Source organism: Eschrichtius robustus, chromosome 12 (genome assembly GCF_028021215.1).
Source record: "Eschrichtius robustus isolate mEscRob2 chromosome 12, mEscRob2.pri, whole genome shotgun sequence".
In the NCBI taxonomy this organism is placed as follows: Eukaryota; Metazoa; Chordata; class Mammalia; order Artiodactyla; family Eschrichtiidae; genus Eschrichtius; species Eschrichtius robustus.
This window is the reverse complement of record NC_090835.1, coordinates 67,957,870-67,977,632: the sequence shown is the minus strand read 5'-3', so window position 1 is coordinate 67,977,632 and position 19,763 is coordinate 67,957,870. Positions and strand designations below refer to the sequence as shown.

Genomic DNA, 19,763 nt, shown 5'->3' with positions numbered 1-19,763 from the left:
AGGGGAAGAGGGGCAGTCAGGATATATAGGAGTTTTTGCAACAACACCAGGTAGTTGGAACAAAAGATAACTGTCAATAAAAGAAAACCAGATGACTCAAGTTAAGGAATTTAGCACTTTTCTATGTATGGGAAGACGCAAGAGTCTGGGCTCACTGAAACCATTCTTTCACATGCACCTCAGCTATCTGGGGCCAGTATCCTGTGTTTTCCAGAGTTTCCTCAAGCTTCATTGTGGGGAGTGGCTGCTAGATGGCAGGCATCCCTTGTTTCCTTCTTGAGTTCCCTCAGGGCTCATGATTGGGGGTGACTGTAACGTGGTGGCTAGATCCCTAGTTTACTGATATGGCAGGCAATATTTTATTTCTTACCATTAAGTAATTCATCCATTAAATCAACATGACTTTATCGAGTGCCTACCACGTGCCAGGGACTGTGCAAGGGGAGGAGGATTCAGAAATAAACAGCACTTGCTCTTACAGACGAGAAGGACTGAGCAAGGTGGGAAAGAAAAAAGGAAAACAAAAACAAAACGCCAAAAACCCTCAGACCTCCCCAACATGGCAGCCTTGGCGGCTGAATCTGACCTCCTCATCATGGCCCGCCCATCGGGCTGTTCAGACCTTCTCAACATGGCGATTAACATGGACCTTCTCAACATGGCGCGGGCCCCGCCTACTCCGCCGCGGTCGCCGGCGGGAACGGTTCCGGGTGCAGTGTGCGCCAGGGGCAGGTTGGGGGTGGCGTCCTGGCCATGGCGGGCCTCTCGGACCTGGAGCTGCGGCGGGAGCTGCAGGCCCTGGGCTTCCAGCCAGGACCCATCACCGACACTACCCGGGACGTCTACCGCAAGAAGCTGCGCCGCCTGCGGGGCGAGGTCCGGCTGCGCGGCGAGGAGCGGCTGCGGGAGGAGGCTCGGGCAAGGGGCGAGGAGCGGCTGCGGGAGGAGGCCCGGGCAAGGGGCGAGGAGCGGCTGCGGGAGGAGGCCCGGCTGCGCGAGGAGGCTCCGCTTCGCGCCCGGCCAGCCGCGTCCTCCCTGCGGTCGGAGCCCTGGCTCTCCCCGCCGGCCTCGGGCCCGGCCTACGCGACCTTTGGGGCCTACGGCGACATCGGGGCTTCCGCCACTTCCTGGTCCAAGAGCCGCGGCCTCGCCTACCCCGCCCGCCCCGCGCCGCTCAGACGCCGCGCCTCGGTCCGGGGCAGCTCCGAGGAGGACGAGGACTGCCGGCCACTCGACAGGGCCGCGCCGGGCCCCGGCCACGGAGTCCGTCGGTGGTGGGCCTCGTCCCCGGCCCCGGCGCGGCTGTCCTCCGCCCTCCTCGGCCCCGACCCGCGCCCGGGCCTGCGGGCGACGAGAGCGGGCCAGGCGGGCGCGGCGCGGGCCCGGCCCGAGGTGGGGCGGCGGCTGGAGCGCTGCCTCTCCCGGCTCCTGCTCTGGGCCAGCCTGGGGCTGCTGCTCGTCTTCCTGGGCATCCTCTGGGTGAAGATGGGCAAGCCCTCGGCGCCGCAGGAGGCGGAGGACAACAGTACGTCCCGGGCCGGCGCAGGGGAGGGCCTTGAGCGCGCGTGTGTCCACCAGGACGATCTCCCCCACTCCCCCCAGTCCTCTCAGCGCCAGGCTGAACACTCCCGGGCCTTGTCAGATGTCTCTGGCCGTCTTCTTCCCTCCAGACTTTGACTTTCCTTCCTCCAGTTATGGGAGGAGAGGCCTGGGATTCCTGCATCTGCAATAATTTCTGTCTTCACTTTCTCCTATTCTCATTTTCTGCCCTAGCCGTCCCTACTAATCTCCCGTTCAACTACGTGCTGGAAGCAATCTTTCTGTGGTCACTTTTATTTTCCCTCTCCAGAGAAAGCTCTCTAACACACCCCTCTAAAGGTCCACCCCCATTGCTTTTGAGTTCTTTCTTCCCTTTTGATTTCTTGTTCTTTCACACATTAGTGCCCGTTTGAAGGCACCCCAGGTGTGACGGCTTACAGATAGGCTCTGGTTGGGGTCCCAACTTGGCAGCACCAAAAAGGCCACATACTCCACTTCTCTGGACCACAGGACCCTCATTTGTCAGAAGATTATACTAGCCCTGCCTCTGAGACAGGTGTGGAAGAGCCTTTTAAAGAGTTTAAACTGATGTAAATGATGGCATTTATCACTGCAGCACCTTCTTGGGGTGTGTTAAAAGAGAGGGTCCCGTGACTCAAGGACGTTCCCAGCCATGCTTCTGTCCACAGGTAGTTCCGTGATAAGACATGCCAACAAGAAGTCTGCAGGATACAGTATGTTAACGAATAGTTAAGGGTTTGTGTTTCCTAAAAGGAAAATTTGCTTCTTCCATAATTCTGGGCTCTAGGCTAATAGCAAACAGCACAGAGACCATTTCTTTATAAATTTAAGTATAAAATGACTCTAGTTCACTGACTTTTAATATTCTTTGCAAAAAATGATTGTGATTAATACTATACCCAGCCTTTAGCCCAGGCCACATCTTTCCACGCCTAGCAGGAACAGCCAAAATTCAGGGAAAGGCTAAATTATGTGTTAGCTGTTGCAGCAGATGGATATTTGGGTGTATGAACAAGTCTGTGGGCACGGCTATCCCAGGCTCGTGCACACACCCAAATAATTTCTTGACTATGAGAGCAGTTTATCCACCTGCTAGAGAAATTAAGCAGACCCAGGAGTGTCATGGTACTGTACTGGTACTAACTATAACTGTTTACATTGGTGACATTAAAAAATGGTATACTGTCGTACTCACTGCTGAGATGCTTTAAGACAGTAGCTCCTGGATAGATACTGGGATTTACCTGGAATTCCCCTCCCATGATAGTATTAATCCCTGTTTAACATAACGTGTACAATTTATAAAACCATCATATGTGTTGTCTTGTTTGAGACTAAGTCTGATTTAAGCAAGGAAGGCTTTAGTGATCCCATGTTATGATGAAGAAACAGAGGTTCAGAGTGGTTAAGTGAATAGTTGCCTAGTATCCTGTGGCTAATCATTTTCCCCTGGAATTAGAACACAGGTGTACTAATCCCTAATCCAAGACCAAGAACCTCTTACGTTTTTTACTGTCCATTTTTTAAATGCCTCATTTAGATGACACCTTTCTAATCCCCCCCCCCCTTTATGTTGGTAATGTTTTACTTACCCTGAATTTTGAGAGTGATCCCTTTTTGTACCCTTTCCCACAACCCGCACTTTTAATTTCCTCTGTTTCTTTTCTTGGTCTCAGTGAAATTATTGCCAGTGGACTGTGAGACAAAAACAGATGAGGTGAGTTTGGGTTTCTCTAGCTTTTGCTCTTCCTCCCAAGGATGTTGACCTCCATCAGGAGGTAAACTTGCCCAGAAAAAGATCTAATAGGATCACTTTCAGGAGTGCTTCCTGTAATGTACCAGAATCATATTGTGTTCTGTGATGTATGTGTCAGACTCAATTGTGGCAGTGAAGGAGTACTTGAAACAGAATTGAGCTTCCAAGATCCAACCCCCGGCTCCTTATGGGAACTCTCCCATCAATCGCAGCATTAAGGACTTTGATCTTCTGCCTAAGTCGATCTGGGGGGATGCAGTAGGTTGTGGTCGAGGGACCTCTCAAGCTCCCCTGGCTTCAGGAGGAAGAGCTGGCAGCTTTTTAAGCATCAGGAGGCCAGGTTCTCAATTCCACATTCTCCGGTTGTACGTCTGTGGCTCTGAAAATGCTGTTCTGATTTGAAATGTCATCGGGAAGTTGTTTTAAACGCCTCTGAAGTGGAGTTAGCCCTCTTCGTCTATAGATTTGTTTTATGAAGCTTTAATGATCCCTACAGATAATATTTGGGGAAGGTGAGCAGCCCCATCCATTTACGAGTCATGAAAACAGCATTACCGAGGAGCTGGGGTGCTCCGGTACAGGTGGTAGTCTGGGGAAGATACAAGGCAGTACGTTTTCAGGTCATAAATCCTGCCAGGAGGAGCCTTGTGCTGCCAGAGGGCATGACTTAGTAGTCTAATTATTAAGTGTGCAACGCCTGGCCTCCCTGAGCCCTGAGTGCACATCTCTGGCAGCCTGGGGGCTGGGAAAGTAACCACCCACGGATATTTCCAGGCCCCTGCGTTGACTCTCTTATCTGCGTTAACGAAGGGACATCCTGATGCAGACAACCGGTTTTATTTCCCTTTGGCTTCTGCTGTGTCATATTTCGGGGTGTTTTTATTACACGTATTTATTGCTTTCATCCACCAGATGTCTTTGCTTCCCTATTGTTTTGTGAAAACAGACTCATAATAAGTATAATCTGCCTTCTATCATAAAAACTGCAGTTGATGATTGAAGGAAGTAGCCCAGAACCATGGCCAGAAGGGGAAACTAGAATTTTGAAGACTGAAAACAAAAACAGGGACCAAAAATACTTTTTCTGTAAGACTTCTCTGGTGATGTTAGTTTCATTCGTCTTTTATTTAGAAACGGGTTCCCTGGTTTCTGTCTCTTGGTCCTTCACACCTCTGAGTGTATCAGGCCCAAGACGGAATGACAGATATACTCCGGGGTGCTCCTCTGCGCTGGACGCGCCCGGCCCCACCTGAGTGAGGCAGTCGGGCACCATCCGGGTCCTCGCTATAGACTTGCTCAGCGAGCACAGACAGGCAGGGCCTGCGCCACGACATCACAGGCTCCCTTCAGTTGCAGTGTTGGGCTCGGTTGAGCTGAGATTTTATGGGGTACCCTTGGCCTTCAGGGTGGGTGGACACGGGAACAGGTGGGTTGGGAGGTACTTCTCAGCTTGGGTGAGTTTCTTGCTGAGTCTCATTCCTTGTGTGGCTCAAGCTCACCCAGAACCCAGAGGGGCATTTGGGTTTCAGATACACATATTCTTTCCCTTCTCAGCTGACTGTGACTGTTTTTCTTTCTGCCTTTGTCCTGCTGAAACCCTGGGGATGGGCTGGGAGTGGGTGTGTTGTCTTAATCAGGCTGTCTCGTTGTCTGGTACCTTCTGTCCTTTAGGTGATATCAGCTCTGCTTTGCCTAAATGTCTGTGAGTTTGGAACAGTATTAATTGCTACTGCTTTTTTTTTTTTTTTCCTGGTTGCGACAATAATAGATGTTTAGAAAATTTGACAAATGTGACAAAAATCGCTTGTGATTCTGAGACCTAGAGATGATCACCATTAACGTTTTGGGAGCATTTCCTTCTCACCTTATGTCTCTGTGTATGTGTGTCTGTAGAATTGGGATCTCTGTATATTTAGTTACATTTGACACTTAATTATCAACTTTTCCCATATCATTAAATAGCATTTAAAAAGTAGTTGGGGTTTCTAACTCTACTAGGAGGCATGTCAGTTGTTTCTGGACATTTATAGTCGTGTGTGTAAATCTTGGTCGCATCATTTCATACCTTGTAAAGGCATAGGGTCTTTAGGCCATGTGAAGGGACAAATCTTGGCCCCTGAGACTGTTAGAAACCAAATTAGATCAGGGCAACAAATGAGCCCCGAGAAGGAAAACGACCTTGGTTCCTTCTGTAGCTGCAGAGCCAGGTCCAGAACCCAGACCTTCGACTACCAGTGCAGGGCTCTGCCCAGTGACAACCCAGAAGAGGCCTGGAGTTCGAGGGGTGGGGGCTTGGAGTCGACTGGCCACACTCCAAGTGGCTCCACCATCTACTATGAACTGTGGGTTCTTGGTGGCCCACTTAAGGTCTCTAAACCTTGGGCCCCTCGCCTGAGAAATTGGGGTACAGTGAGGAGTGCAGCGAGGATGCAGTGCTCCTTCACGTATAGACCACTCAGCATGGCACCGGCCTGTCGTCCACTCTCAAGGAAGAGCGGTCTTTTTTAAATGTTCCAAATCCAGTAAGTCTAGCAAAATGGTGTCCCCACTGTTACAGGTGCCGAAGGAGTAAATGTGCAGATATTCTGATTTTCTCAGACAGGTGACATTTATTTTCTCCCTACAGTTGCAAGATTCCTCGAAATTTTCCATTTCCAGGGAAACCCAGTCTAAGATTAAACATTTGCATCAGATAATCCACAAAGTAGACAATCCACAGGCAGATTGTAGACACTTGTCTCTCCAAAAACGGACAGGAATGGCCCACGGGGGAGACCAGACTGCATCGTGCAGTGTTTGCTCCTCCCTCCGAGGAGGCTGGGCTCCTGCATTTCCCCACAACCACACCGCCCCTGCTCCACGGCCCCACCGATGGCCTTTATTCCAACGGCGACCACGGGGCAGAGGCCCAGGAGCCTCCAGGATGGTGGACACTTAGTTACTGTATCTGCTGTCCATCTGCCTCTGCTTTTACGGTGTTCTTTTCCGTCAGTTAACCCAGTACTTATCGGCCCTATCCCTGGGCCCACCCCTTTGCAGAATTTGTCGTCGTTGTTGTTTTAAAGTATGAGGTGTACCTTGCTGTTGAGTCCTTGACGGTGTAGCTGAACAGTTAAAACCAGACAGACAGGCCCCCCTCACCCACCCCTCCTTGCTGACCGCTTGTCCTGTGCCCTTCCAGTTCTGTCAGGCCAAGCAGAAGGCGGCCTTGCTGGAGCTGCTGCACGAGCTGTACAACTTCCTGGCCATCCAAGCGGGTGAGTAGGTCTCCCGAGGCCCAAGACTCCTCATGAGCGGGCTGTGGGCTGAGATGCCGTGTCATCTCCCAGAAGACACGCTCTGAAGCCAAGTCTCGCCTTCCCCGCCTCCCCACACAGACGCATCTTGTTTAAGCCTTGCATCTGGGCAAAACGCATAGGTTCCTGAAGGATCCCAGGGGTCCTGGCACGTGCACAGGCCTTTCAGCAGATGTGCCCCCTTCTCTGGGATGCCCCCCACCTAATGTTCTGGGGGTCCGTGTTGCACTGGAAGGGCCCGGGCCTCAGGTGTTGTCAGAGTCTGGGTCCCCCAACCTGGAGGGCCTCCCTGTACCAGGTGGTCGGCCCGGCCCGGTGCAGAGGCCTCTGCAGGTGGAGCGGTCTGAGCGGTGGGCCAAGCACCTTCAGGCCCGTCCTGCCCTTCAGGGCCCTAGTGTCCCATGTCCCCATCTGGCTGTGGGACACCAGACAAGTCCCTGACATCTCAGAGCCTCAGTCTCCCCATCTGACTGAATGATCTTGGGTCTGTCTTTTCTTAACCAAATGAAAGCCAAGTGCTGTTCTCTAGATGCTCCCCCTGAAATCTCCTCCATCCAGAAGGCTCCCCCACTGTGTTCTTTGGTAAACATGTTCCTTGAGGCCAGAGACGGCACCTGCATCATACTGTGTCCTGCCCGACACCTGGCATCCAGGAGGCTCTCCAAATCACTGATGACGTGGGTGACGGCTCAGGGCTTGTGCCTGTGTTAAGTGTACTTGACGCGAGAACCAGACGTCAGTCTGTGGGAGGTTCAAGGGGCGCCTCTCACCTGTAGGGCCAACCCTGTCTAAGGCTGTCGCCGGGAAGTTAAGGTTGGGTGGACTTGTACTGGGCCCTCAGTCCTCAGCGCCAGTCTTGTGGGCCTCAGCTCTGCCACCTCCTCCCTCCTGACTGCTGGGAGACTGGGGTGGTCAGGGAGGCCTCTGTGAGCTCCTCGGAGGAGAGGTAGGAGTTGGGGCTCACAGTATTACAGTCATCTAGTTATACGCCCAGGTGCTTGGCGTATAAATTCTGGCCTGAGGGTGTGTTTGAAACCTTTGTGACTCAATTGTGGTCCAAGGTCCAGCAACGTCAGTGCCACCTGGGAGCTTACTGGAAATGCAGAATCTTAGTCCCATCTCAAACCTATTGAATCAAAGTCTGAATTTTACTAAGACCCCCAGGATATAAAGTCGAGAAACTCTGCTCTTAAACTGTGGATCCTAGTAGACGGTTCTCCTCCATCCCACCCTCCTTGTGTGGTCCTGACTCATGCCATCAAGGGACCTGGTACCCACCGTCTTCCCACAAGCCAGGCAGGGGCAGCCCTGAGGGTATGCATCTCAATGAGACAGGCCGCAGGGGCGTGCAGGCTCTGTACTCAGCTATACTCCCTCCGCCCACCTCCTGCTGGAGGTCAGCTATGGACAGGGCACTGGCTGGCCTTTGCAGGATACAAGGTGACTCAGCCCAGAATCCTGCCCACAGCTGCCTGCGGTCTAGTAGAAGAGATAGGCTACCTACCCCCCTGACCACTGGGTGGTATAAAATGCCATTGGATGAGAACCAAGAGGCCAGAACTTCTGGGAGGCACAACGCCTTTTAGCTAGAGTGGTCAGGAAAGCGTCACAGGGGAGGTGGCATCTGTGCCAGGCCTTGAAGCCCAGGTGGGATTAGTTACGTATTTGTGGGGGAAAGGTGGGGCCAGAGAGGCAGGAAATTATAGGGTCAGAGATGGAAGCAGCTTCACGAGGAAGGAGAAGCAGAGGGAATGGACTTTGGAAAGGCCAATTGAGTCCCACCCTGGCTGGCCATGGTTGCCAGGCCACCGCGGGTCCCTTCTGACGGCAGTGAGGGCCAGGAAGGCTTTTGAGCAGGGGAGTGATGGACGGAGAACCAGGTGCCAGGGAGGCGAATGTGGCAGCAGTTTGAGTGGAGCAGTGTCATTTAAGCAGAATCATTTTAAAGCTTTGTTGACCAAACATGGATGAGAAAGGGGAGAGGAGGAACCCAGGAGACCTGGGCAGTGGTCCTGGCAGGCCTAAGCAGGGCAGGGTGATCTGGGTTGGGGCAGGAGCACAGGAGAAGCCAGCTGATTCTCAGGGGACCCAGAAGGACGAGATCAACTTTGAAATAGGAGGATTTGGCTGTGTTAGGGGGTGAGGGGCAGGCTTCAGTTCATTCTCAAGATTTTTTAAATATTATCTTCAGCCACTCCCTCCCCAGCACACAGACACACACAGACTGGCCATCGCAGCCCCCAGGCTGTGCCAGGTCAAGGGCAGTCAGGCCGTGTATGGGGGTTAAGGATCTTGTACGGGCCCAGCCCTGCACTGTCCCTGCTTCCAAGGGGTCTAGTGGTGAAGCAGCACCTGGTGGGTGAGCCACTGGGGGTGATCAAGAGCCAAGGGCTGTGGCAGAGCCCCAGGTCCAGCCGATTTGGCTAAACAAGAGGCCCCTAGGGCTGGGGGCTTTTCAGAGGGGCTGGGCCTTGGACCGGGCCTGGGAGCCTGGGCAGGACTAAGGGGGAGGCTCCCAGCTCCATCCTGGATGGGAGCCAGCCACCCAGGGTGCTCAGAAGAGAGCTTTGGAGCACCATATCGGGGTCCCAGCACATAGACGCCCCTTCTTCCATGGAGCGTTTTGGACATCCCTCCCTAGGGCCCCTCAAAACCTGGCATTCTAGGTCACCTGCCTGTGTCATGGGTCAAAATCCCTGCAATGCAACAGCCTCCCTGCCTTTCTTTTTTCCCAGGCTGCGGTTATTTATAGTGCCATCCCAGTGCCTTCCGAAGCTGTCTGTCTGATCCTTTTAGGGATCAGTTGCAAACAGACCTTGGTATTGGGCAGCTTTTTAGTCATTTAATGCAAATCGCTGCACTGCTTTGCCGGTCAGGTTTTAATGATCTGGAATCGATCCAAGCTAAGTGGCTTTTGATCTTGCTGCAGAGTGAAGATGCCCCACAGAAGCTGGAGCCGCCGGGCCACATGTTCCCCATCAGAGCTGATGGCTTGATTTTTGCTGCAGTTTTTAGTCGGTTTCAGGGTAAATATTTTTCACCTCTTCTTTGTATTTGAATGTGTGTTTTTTCCCTCCTAGGTAATTTTGAATGTGGAAATCCAGAGAAGCTAAAAAGCAAATGCATTCCTGTAATGGAAGCCCAGGAATATATAGCAGTAAGTAGGCTGCAGTGTGCGTCCGTTCACGGGAGGTCCTGGTGCTTTTGTATTGATCTTTCAAGCCCTGCGTGTTTTTTTCCCTTTTTGTTGTGTGTTTGCTTGCCCTTTTTTAAAAAAAAAAATTTTTTAACTCAGTTGAGTGTTAGGCTACCTTAAGTTAAGGCGGTGACGGGGTGACTGGGCCCAAGGTGAGCTGTGAGCCAGAGCCAGGCCTGCCGCAGCTCATTCCTGACCTGCTGCTTCCTGACCAGCCGGAGTGGGCCGCTGCCCCTTCTTTAAGTGGCCCTGTGACTTGCTCTTCCTTTGGCTCATTTTTCCCCCCTTCTCAGCAGCCTTAAGACATTTAACCCGTCATCCTCTCCCCTCAGGATTACCGTCTGGGTTGCTCTGAGTCCATTTGATTTTTGGTGTGGCCTCAGGATGACAGAATTACAGATTTTTAGAACTGGCAGAAACCTAAGGGGTCACCTCGTCCAATTTTCATTTCACAGACGAGGAACCTGGGGCCTAGAGAGGGGAGGGACTTGCCCAAGGCCACACAGCCGGGACTGGCCGCAGGGCCCCCACCCCGACACTTTCTTTCATCTCACTGCAGATGAGCTGCCAGCTCTCTGGCCTGGTGCTTCATTCCTTGAGAAAATTACATGCTTCTGCTGTCTCAGACCTGCATTGTTTTCCTGTGTGTTCTTCCGCATCACCTCCTCTGGTTATAGCCTCTTCTCTGGTATCATCAGCTACAGACTTCCTTCCTGCCAGTTTGCTGGGCATTTAGCAGAACAGGGCTTTGGGGCAGGCGGAGGACATGGAGAGGGCTTCCTTAATCTAGCAGCAGAATAATATCGCTCCAACTGCTCCGCCCAGATGGAGGACTAATCTCCTCCCGCCCCCTCCCACAGAATGTGACCAGCAGCTCCTCCGCCAAGTTTGAAGCCGCACTGACCTGGATACTGAGCAGTAACAAGGACGTGGGCATCTGGTGAGTGTGGGCGGGGCGTCCGGAAGCACCTGAGGCCCTGTCATCGCCCATCAGGGTGTCTCAGGCCGGGAGGTAGAGGGCAGGTCTCCCAGCCAAGTCATCTTGGGCCAGGCCTGAAGGCTGGGCAGCGGAAGGAGAAGCATTAGGAATGCAGTGTAAGGAGCAGTTTCAAAATGAGGCACAAAAATCCAGGTGTCAGGGTGATGATCTGGCAGTCCAGCTAAACCTGTTTCGAGTAACTCAGTCTGTACCCCTTTCCTTCACTGGCCCCGCACAGTTTGCTGGAGATGGCATTTTTTTGCACTTCCTTTCCTTGGTGCTAGTTTTCATTTGTAGATGAAATGATTCTGTATGTTGGTTTCACTCAGTATGGAAATTGCAAAAGGAAAGACTAGGTTTTATTCCGACTGGGCAGTTTCGCCTGTTTCTGTCTCTGGCGAGCACGGTCAGCAGAGACAGAGTGCCCTTCACCCTCCTGAAAGGCCCTATCTGGCTGCTCGGCCCAGGGGGTGGGCGGGCACCAGCCATTGTCAGATAGCGGAGTCCCCTGCTGGAGAGACACTCGCTTCATCGCCCCCTCCCACCCTTCAGGGTTTGTCGGGGTCTCTGTTCAGGTTACAGCTGCTGATATTAAAGCACACTCTAGGGTTTTGTTCTCTTCCTCTCTGATCTACCCAAATTACTAATTCCATCAGCAGTGCATCCAGCAGAAGCCCCTCGGGCAGCTCAGCCTAAAGCTTGATAACTGGATGCATGGCACGATTAAAATTCGTTGGCTTAAAAAAAAAAAAGAAACTTCCCTGAGTGGCTGAGCGATTTTCCTGTGTGTTGGAAAGGCAAAAAACACGGATTTTATCCTCGGCAGCGTGCACTGAAGCTGCTAACGCAGAGGAATGATGACACTGCCTTTTCACATTGAGGAGGGTGGCCTGTGGGGAGCTGAGCCTGGCTCCCACGACCAGTGTTAGAAGTGGGTCGTGAGACTTTGCTGTACAGCAGAAATTAACACAAGGTTGTAAATCAACTATACTTCAATTAAAAAAAAAGAAAAAGAAAAAGTGGGTCATGAGAAATCCGGACAGTTTGGGCACCAGCCATTCGGCTGTGCAATCCAGAGCAGGAGCTTGTTGCCTCGCTGGAAGAAGGTGGAGTGTCGGCAGTGTCCCCGCGTGTCCTGACGCCTCCTCGCTGGGGCTGGGGTCTGGCCTCCAGGAACCTGGCGATGTTGTGCTCCTGAGTCTCGCGGCACCCCATGGTCTCTGCACGTAAACAGCTTATGTGGCTCCTCATCACCGAGGAAAGGCACCCCCTCCCAGACTCTGTTTCCATTCTTGCCGTGCTGCACAAAGCCAGTGATTCCGTAAACATTTCCATTTCTCTGTGCTGGGAGGGGGGAATCCAATTTACAGTTTAATCTTCCACATGCTGAGAGGGGCTGTCAAAGACCCAACAGAGGGAGGCGTCACTTCGGCAGCAGGGGTTCAAGCCTGCTGCCGTCTTTAAAGTTTTATTCTTTCTAAGTAGCCAACGTGGGAAATTTCTGGAAAGAGTGCAACCAGGATAGCGAGTCTATTTTATGAGCAAGTGGAGACCTCAAAGCCCCGCCTTCCTCCTCCTTCCGCTGATAGGCTTATACAGTGGCTCCTCAGAGCTGTTGAACGTGTCTACAGCCCTGTGTCCTGTTTCAGGTTGAAAGGGGAAGACCCGTCCGAGCTGGTGACCACGGTGGACAAGGTGGTCTGCCTGGAGTCCGCCCGCCCCCGCATGGGTGTTGGCTGCCGCCTGAGCCGCGCCCTGCTCACGGCTGTCACCAATGTGCTTATCTTCTTCTGGTGTAAGTCCTGCCACCGTGTCACCCTGCCCCTCCCACTGCGCCTCCCGGGAGCCCAGCTCAGCAACACTTCTGGGCATGGGTGATGTGGTCTCTCGGAGTTCGTTTCTGCCTAGTGAACCTGAGGTCTGTCTAACGAAACTGAGGAGATGAACGAGTCAGCCTCTGCCCTGGGTCGTCTTTCCCTTTGGAGACTGGGTGGCTGGAGCAGGAAGATAACTAGAAAACATCCTGGATTTGGGGCAGGGGGCCATCAGCATCCCCGAGAGGGTGCTGGCTCGGGCTGGAGGTGGGCATTGTCCTTTCCGGCACCCCAGACCGCAGGCCGCTCCGAGGGGGAGACCCAGCAGGAGCTTAGCCTAATTTTACTCCCTGAACAATGTAAGCACCTCCTCAGGAACTACAGACGCCCAGTGAAAACAGGCAGGGCCCAGGGTGCTGAGCGGCAAAGCAGAGTCTCCCGACATGAGGGGCTGTCTTTGAGCAGAGGCCTTGGGGTGTCTCTGAAGGCCAAAGGCCGCAACACAGAAACCACCAGCTCTGCAGAGAGCTGGGTTACAAATCACAGGCCGTCTGGGCGTGCACACGGCTCCCTCCCCCACGCCGGCAGGCACAGACATCATTATTGGCAGCAGCATCTGGAATACAAAGGACCCTGCATGTATATATGTATGAAACGCCGTGTTCTGCTTCACAAGGGAGGAGATGAAAGCCCAGAATGAGGTTGGGAGGAGCCGAGATCCGGACGGCTGGGGAGGCCTCTGTGGTGACAGCTGTCGGGAGGAAGATGATCACTTAATAGCCTGTCCTCCCTCTGCATTTCCCAGTCCTTCGTTTCCTGCTTGCTAGCCCTGGGTCTGACACACAGTAGGTACTCGGAACCCCCTCAGCCTCCAGCGCAGTGACCTGCCCTAGTGAGACAGCCAGTGGGCGCCTGGCCGGGGAAGGTGATGTGCACGATTAACAGTGCTTTGTTCCCTCCCAGGCTTGGCCTTTCTGTGGGGGCTCCTGATCCTCCTGAAATACCGGTGGCGGAAGTTGGAAGAGGAAGAGCAGGCCATGTATGAGATGGTGAAGAAGATTATAGGTGCGTGGCCCCCAGTGAAAGGGCTGCTGGCTCCCGCCAGAGGGCCCTCACCCTAAACAGTGCCCTCTGTCGTGCAGATGTGGTCCAAGACCACTACGTGGACTGGGAGCAGGACATGGAGCGCTACCCATACGTGGGCATCCTGCACGTGCGCGACTCCCTGATCCCGCCGCAGAGCCGGTGAGACCCGGGGCGGGCCCCACTGAGTGCCACGGAGGGAGGCCCAGAGCCTCGAGTCAGTCATGCGGGGAGGGGGGCAGGTCAGCCCCAGGATCGTGGGAGGTGGGGCGCCATCCACACCTCTTGCCATCAGCTTATTAAGGCAGAGTGCAGACAAGAGGTACAGAAGCATGGCCCCGCTCCTCTGTAGAGATGGCGCTTTGGGGTGCTTTGGGGAGCAAGCCCTAGGACCCGACCCCTCCCCTCCCCGCGGGGCTTTGCAGGGAAGGACCTGATGGGCTTCCATGAATGGAAGTCCAGGCACAGAACAGTCAGGGCTCTGATTCCATTGCTCTGTGATTCTCATGGTCCTGCCCTCTGTGGATGTTGTTGGCTGGCTGGAGTTCCTGGTGGTCACAAGATGGTGGCCGGCAGCTAGCCGGAGCAACACCTGCCTTGCAACAACCAGCAGGGGAGAGATGGGCTTCTTGTTGCTCTCATGAGCAAGGGAAAACATTCCCAGAAGCCACCGGGGACACACCTCTTTGAGGTTCCACTGGCCAGAATTGGTTACTTGTCTATTCTTGAATCAGTCACTGGCAAGGAGGAAGAGGTTGTTTTTCAAACATTTTTAATCATGGTGTACAGTCAGAAACACATCTTACCTAAGATATCATGGTCTAGTTCCCATACACAAAGGCACACTCACGTAGTTGGAAACATGGTTTCACAGCAGTGAATGGGGTCAGCTTCCAGTGTGCACGGCTCATGGGAGGGGGTGGCAGGCCGTTGTCATGCACGACTCCAGCACCACCTTCCAAATGGGCTGCGGATGCTGGGTAGGTCCCTGACAAAACCAGGAGTAGGGTAGAGTTGGGGGACAGAGTCCCAGGAGGCAGCCAGCAGGGCCCACTGCGGTGTCACCTCAGACTTTGCCGCAGTCTCTGGCCAGATGCCGTCCTCTCTCGGATGGTGCTAAGCACTCACCCTCACTGGGTGCTCGCTGTGAGCTGGGCACTGCTCCGAGCCCTGCACAGGTGCAGCTCACTCACTCCACCCTCAGCATGGCCCTCGGAGGGAGTACATTGAGGATACCACTTTACAGATGAGGACACTGAGGCACAGGGAGGTTAAGAACCTGCTCAGAGACCCAGGGCTGGTGCCACTTCTGTGTTCCCAGTGCCAGGCTCTGTGGTCGAGGTCACCCCGTTCTGTCAACCCAAGAGGAACTGGAAGAGTAGAGCATTTAAGGGCCCCTTTTAAACGTGAAAATGCTTAGTAACTCTCATGCCCACCCCACCCCCGGGACAGTGGCAGGCAGGAAGCTTAGAGCAGACCAGCCACGGTGTGGGGCTTGTGCTAGCTGTTGGTCCCCAGCATGAGTCTGCCACACAGCCCTCCAGCTCTCAGGGGAGGCCACTGGTGGATCCAGACTCCCTCCTAATTCTTGGATCTGCCAGAATTCATCATCATGTGACCATGGGTAACGCCCTGTCTGAGCTGTAACACAGAGATAATCCCACTGCCTTGCAGAGGGCTGTGTTGAAGAGAGGTCCTCGTTCATTCATTTTCTCAACAAATGTTTATTGAGCACCTGCTGCATGTCACACTCCACTGGGTCACGGGGAGATGGGGAGAGGAAGAAGCAAAAGTCCCTGCCCTGCTGGAGCATTGGTTCTGGGGAGAAAGAAGACAAGATGCGTAAGGAAAATGTGTGCCATTAGGTAGTGGCAGGTCTTAAGGAAAGGGGAACGGGGTGTCAAAGAGGTGGCCTCCCACCTCACCGAGGCAGCACGGAGCACTTGAGCCCTCATCAAAGGGCGGCACGCATGGTCATTTTAATAAGAGCAGGAAGTGGCACTGCAGCTTATCGGGGGCTTGAGCCACCACGCCTCAGCTCCTGTGCATCAGCAGAGACTGCAGGCAGGCAGCTGCCCCTCAGGGTCTGGACCCCTGTCCGTGAACCCAGGAGGCTCAGCCACCTGGTCAGTGTATCCGAGCTCTTGACTCGTAAGGACCCATCAGCTCCTGTGGGCCCTGCGTGGGCACACTGTCCTGTGGATGAGGGCCCGCTTGTGGGAGGCTGGGGGAGGTCTGAAGAGCTTGTCCAGGGAGGCACACGGGGCCGGCTTGTACATCACCTGGTAACGGGCGGCCTGGGAAGGGGGCTGGGGGTGAGGCCGCGGCCCCCACACAGTGCCGATGCCCCCCGCTCAGGGACCCGGCGTGAGGAGCTCAGCCCCCAGGGCCTGTGTGGCCAGGGCCAGACCAGCCAAGTGGGGGCTGCTGAACAGCCGTGGGGTTTGGTTGGCAGCAGGACCTCACCCCCTGGGAAGAAAGCCCCGCCACCCCACTCTGCCTCCTGACACATGGGCCACCCTGGGAGTTTCCCTCCATTTGCGCTCCCCCAGCTGAACCCCCTGCTTCCACACACACCCACATTCACTCTGCACATGTGGGGTGCTGGGGAGTGGTCTGCAGTCAGACAGGAGGCTGGGGCTCACCAAAGTGTAGATGTCAAAGCAGCCCTCCCCCACTGCCCGGGAATCTTCCTGTCTAGTTTGGAGGGGGAACGAGGAAAAAGGGGGCTGTCCGAGGGGGTGCAAGGCCCCGGGGATCCGGCAGAGCAGGAACTCTGGTGTCTGCGAAGGGGCCCTACCTGGTGGCTCAGGTTCCAAAAGCAGCTCCAGCATCTTGCCCTCCCCGGTTGGATGCCTAGTTCATCCCCATCCCCTGAAGTGCTGTGGAGTCTGGGCTCAACAGCCCAGTGGCCACTCTTTAATTAGCCCACACGAGGCATTAAAATGCAGCCTGTACTGGAGCGGGGGTGCCGCCCGGACGGGCTGTAGCAGTAATGGGTCCCAGCAAGAGTCTTCCCACTTGGACACCTGGGGGGGGGCGGGCCTCCAGCCCCTTTCAGCTCCCTTTAATTGAACGCTTTTGGAGCAGAGAATGTTGAGGAATCATTTCTCTGGGGCCCAAGAAATTTCTCTCCTCTGCAGGAGTCCAGTTAGTACCTGACCACTCTTCTTCCCGCAGATAAATTCTGTGTGGGATCTTGGAGCTTTGTGCCCCCTTTTGTACAGAGGGCATCCAGAGACCAGCTCGCCTCTCTTGGCAGCGCTGGGCACAGCGGCCAAGGGCGCCACTTGCCTGCTGAGCCTGCACCCCCACCCCTCATTGCAGGAGACGCATGAAGCGGGTCTGGGACCGGGCCGTGGAGTTCCTGGCCTCCAACGAATCCCGGATCCAGACAGAGTCCCACCGCGTGGCCGGAGAAGACATGCTGGTGTGGAGATGGACTAAGCCCTCTTCCTTCTCTGACTCAGAGCGATAAACCCTGGGCGGTGCCCTGTTCCCAATCAGCCTGTCCCCGGCCAGTCCCCTCCAGGGGCATGAGAGGGCCACCATCCTGCTGGTGCTGAGTTCACACTTGCCTTGACTTCACCCTCCTCCTGACTGGTTCCAAAGGTGTCTCTGTGAGACTCTTCAGAGACGAGCTTTCAGAAGGAAAGCGTGGGCTTCCTCAAAGGGCCAGGGGAGAAGGCCAGGTGGGCAGCTGCCCTCTGCGTTGGTCCTATCCTCTCTGCCCCATTTTGCTGGCAGAAAGGGGAGACGGGTTTTTTATGAAAAGATAAAAGCGCAGCAGCCGTGAGCCCCTGCAGAGCAAGTGTGTGCGGCTCAGTGTGCCCCGCGCCCGTGGGAGGTGGGTCGGGGTGGCGGCTGGGACGGCAGGGGTTGGGGAGCAGCTTGGTCATGTGCCTTCGGGGGGTGTTACGTGGGAGCTCGAGGGTGAGGGGAGAAAGCCTGTCCTCTAGCTGGATTGGGCCTCTTATCCCGGAGGGGTAAGGTGCTAGAAATTAGAACAAGTATTGTAGGAGAACTGTCTAGACACGCGGCCTGGGCACGCGGGGCCTCAGGTCAGGAGGAATGAGCAGCTAGGGTGGCCTCCGGGGAGGAACCTGGAGTCGGCGAGGACGCTCCCCCAAGAGCAGAGAGGAGGGTCGAGCCGCCGCCAGCCCCCATCTGGGCGGCCCCGCCGGAGGCGGCCTCCCCAGTCCAGACCTGCAGTCGCGGAGCGTCACCAGATCGCGCTCCAGGACCTGGGGATCCTCGCACTTCCTATGGGCAAAGATCGCCTAGTTTACGGCGACCACGCCTCCCCACCCCGAGTACTTGGCCCTTTGCCGGGGACTTCAGCCAGTGGTTTCAGTGCGCGGGGTGTGGCCGCACCTCCTCCCCCTGCTGGCCGCCGGGACCGACCCCGCTGCGCGGACCTTCGCCCGCCCGCCAGCGCCTCCCCGGCAGGCGGAGCGACCTCCGGAAACCTCCGCGGGGGCCTTATTAGTTAAGGGCCGGGAGCCTCTACATCAGAGCAGCATCCCCACAAGTTCTCGTCCGCGGCGGGCGGGAAAGGGGACGAGCCGAGGAGACTGAACAGCTGCCTCCAAAGGGCATTAAGCACCCCTCTCTGGTCTTATTGGTATTTTTTGTTTCCTTAATAAAGCGCCAGTCTCTCACATTTGAGCAATACTCTCTCTCATTTCCTCTGATGTCTGAGCGATCGGCGGGGCTGGAATCCGAGCGCCGGCGCCGTGGCAACGCAACAGTCTCATAATCAGGCTCCAGCCAGAAGAAACTGCAACAGGCTTCACTGTCAGGGCTGAAACTGTTGGATAAATAAACTATTTATTAAAAATGGATGTGTTTCTCGTCCGTGGTTCTTTTCCTCTCCCCTCAAAGCAATGTGTAAGGAGAGGCAACGTGCGGAGTTATCGAGCGCTGGCCCGGGAGAGGTCAGCTGCAAGAGAAGGTGGGAGCGGCCTCCCTGTGACGGGTTCTCGGGCAAACCACATACCTCGGAGCCTTGGTTTCCACGTTTATAACACGGTGTGACGACCTACCCTGCAGGGTGAACTCACAAGATGCACGCCTGGTTCCTGTGGGTGGCAAGGAGTGGGGGCCAATAGAGCCTCTTTCCTCCGGCCCCATTTCTGCCTCCCTCGAGACCCCAGAGGCTCCCTGAGGTGCTCAGCACCAGCCCTGGGAGGGGGAGGAAGGAAGAGGCGGGTGAGGTTGGACGGGGCCTCTTGGCAGCTGATGGTGTCTCCCAGGAGGCAGGAGGTTGACATCGATGGCAGACTTGTCTCCTCTGGGCCGGTCACTGGGGAGAACAGCACAGCCAGGGGGACACGTGGGGGTCCCCCACCTGCAGTGGAGGCAGGGGTTTGCTGGGAGTGCTTTGGGGGTCCTGCCGCTCTCCACCAGCACTGCCTCTACCCTGGGGGCGCAGCGGGCGAGCTGCAGCCATTGGGGGTCCGCGCCCCATGCGACGGGGCCGTCGTTTCTCAGCCTTGGAGGAAGGCTGCTCCACCACCCTGCCGGCCCGTCCACACAGGTCCGACTGGCACGTGAGCGCCATCCTGCTATCCTCCCATTAGCTGGAAACTCGGTGGGTAACTTGATAGTCAAGGACCCAGAAACACAACTCAGAAAAAAAATGAGCCCATCTTTCATTTTTCTGGTTTTCAGTGCAAGATTTTCGCGCTGCCGTGTTTCATTTTAAGCCGAGAAGGGAGTTAACGCAAGGCTCTATTTCTGTGACCCTGTTTGGACAGCAGGAGGGAGATCAAAATAAAGAAATAACAAAAGGCCCCCAATGGTAGAGAGCGCCCGGCACAAAAGCCCCGAGCGAGGCGTCTCAGCTCGGCTCTGCACTGCACCCTTTCTCAGCTTTGAAGGGCCAAGCCCCCTTTTCAGCGACTCTGATTTCAGAAGGAACAGCGTGGGGTGGTGGGATTAGCCCGAGGAAGGGGTCTGAGGGCATCATTGGGGGGGGGGGCCACTGTTGAGAAGTTTCTGCTGCTCGGCCCAGTCCTTTCCAAGGCTCCCCAAGCTGCAGCCCTGTCTTCCTCGGTGACAAACGGCCCTCTCGGAC

The 19,763-nt window shown here is 55.1% G+C and overlaps 1 protein-coding gene across 3 annotated transcripts; it reads left to right on the top strand.

Annotated features, from left to right (window-relative positions):
• Window positions 1-721: 721 nt before the first annotated feature.
• On the top strand, window positions 722-18,352 carry LEMD2 (LEM domain nuclear envelope protein 2). Of its 3 annotated transcripts, none has more exons than XM_068557387.1 (9): window positions 722-876; window positions 3,237-3,277; window positions 6,498-6,573; window positions 9,693-9,769; window positions 10,669-10,748; window positions 12,437-12,582; window positions 13,565-13,666; window positions 13,744-13,846; window positions 17,012-18,352. In XM_068557387.1, exons 4-9 carry the CDS (start codon window positions 9,746-9,748, stop codon window positions 17,160-17,162), a joined length of 606 nt encoding a protein of 201 aa, XP_068413488.1. In that variant the 5' UTR covers window positions 722-876; window positions 3,237-3,277; window positions 6,498-6,573; window positions 9,693-9,745; the 3' UTR covers window positions 17,163-18,352. The 3 variants fall into 3 exon arrangements, with proteins under 3 accessions (XP_068413488.1, XP_068413486.1, XP_068413487.1); XM_068557385.1 differs by having other exon boundaries at window positions 722-1,525; XM_068557386.1 differs by lacking the exon at window positions 17,012-18,352 and adding an exon at window positions 16,865-17,005 and having other exon boundaries at window positions 722-1,525.
• Window positions 18,353-19,763: the final 1,411 nt, after the last annotated feature.

Bases quoted from the DNA above. Each gene is read 5' to 3' on its own strand.
- LEMD2 (XM_068557385.1), top strand. From the start codon at position 754: ATGGCGGGCCTCTCGGACCTGGAGCTGCGGCGGGAGCTGCAGGCCCTG. The intron at 10,749-12,436 runs GTGAGTGTGGGC...GTCCTGTTTCAG, and splicing joins AACAAGGACGTGGGCATCTG to GTTGAAAGGGGAAGACCCGT. The intron at 13,847-17,011 runs GTGAGACCCGGG...CCCTCATTGCAG, and splicing joins CTGATCCCGCCGCAGAGCCG to GAGACGCATGAAGCGGGTCT.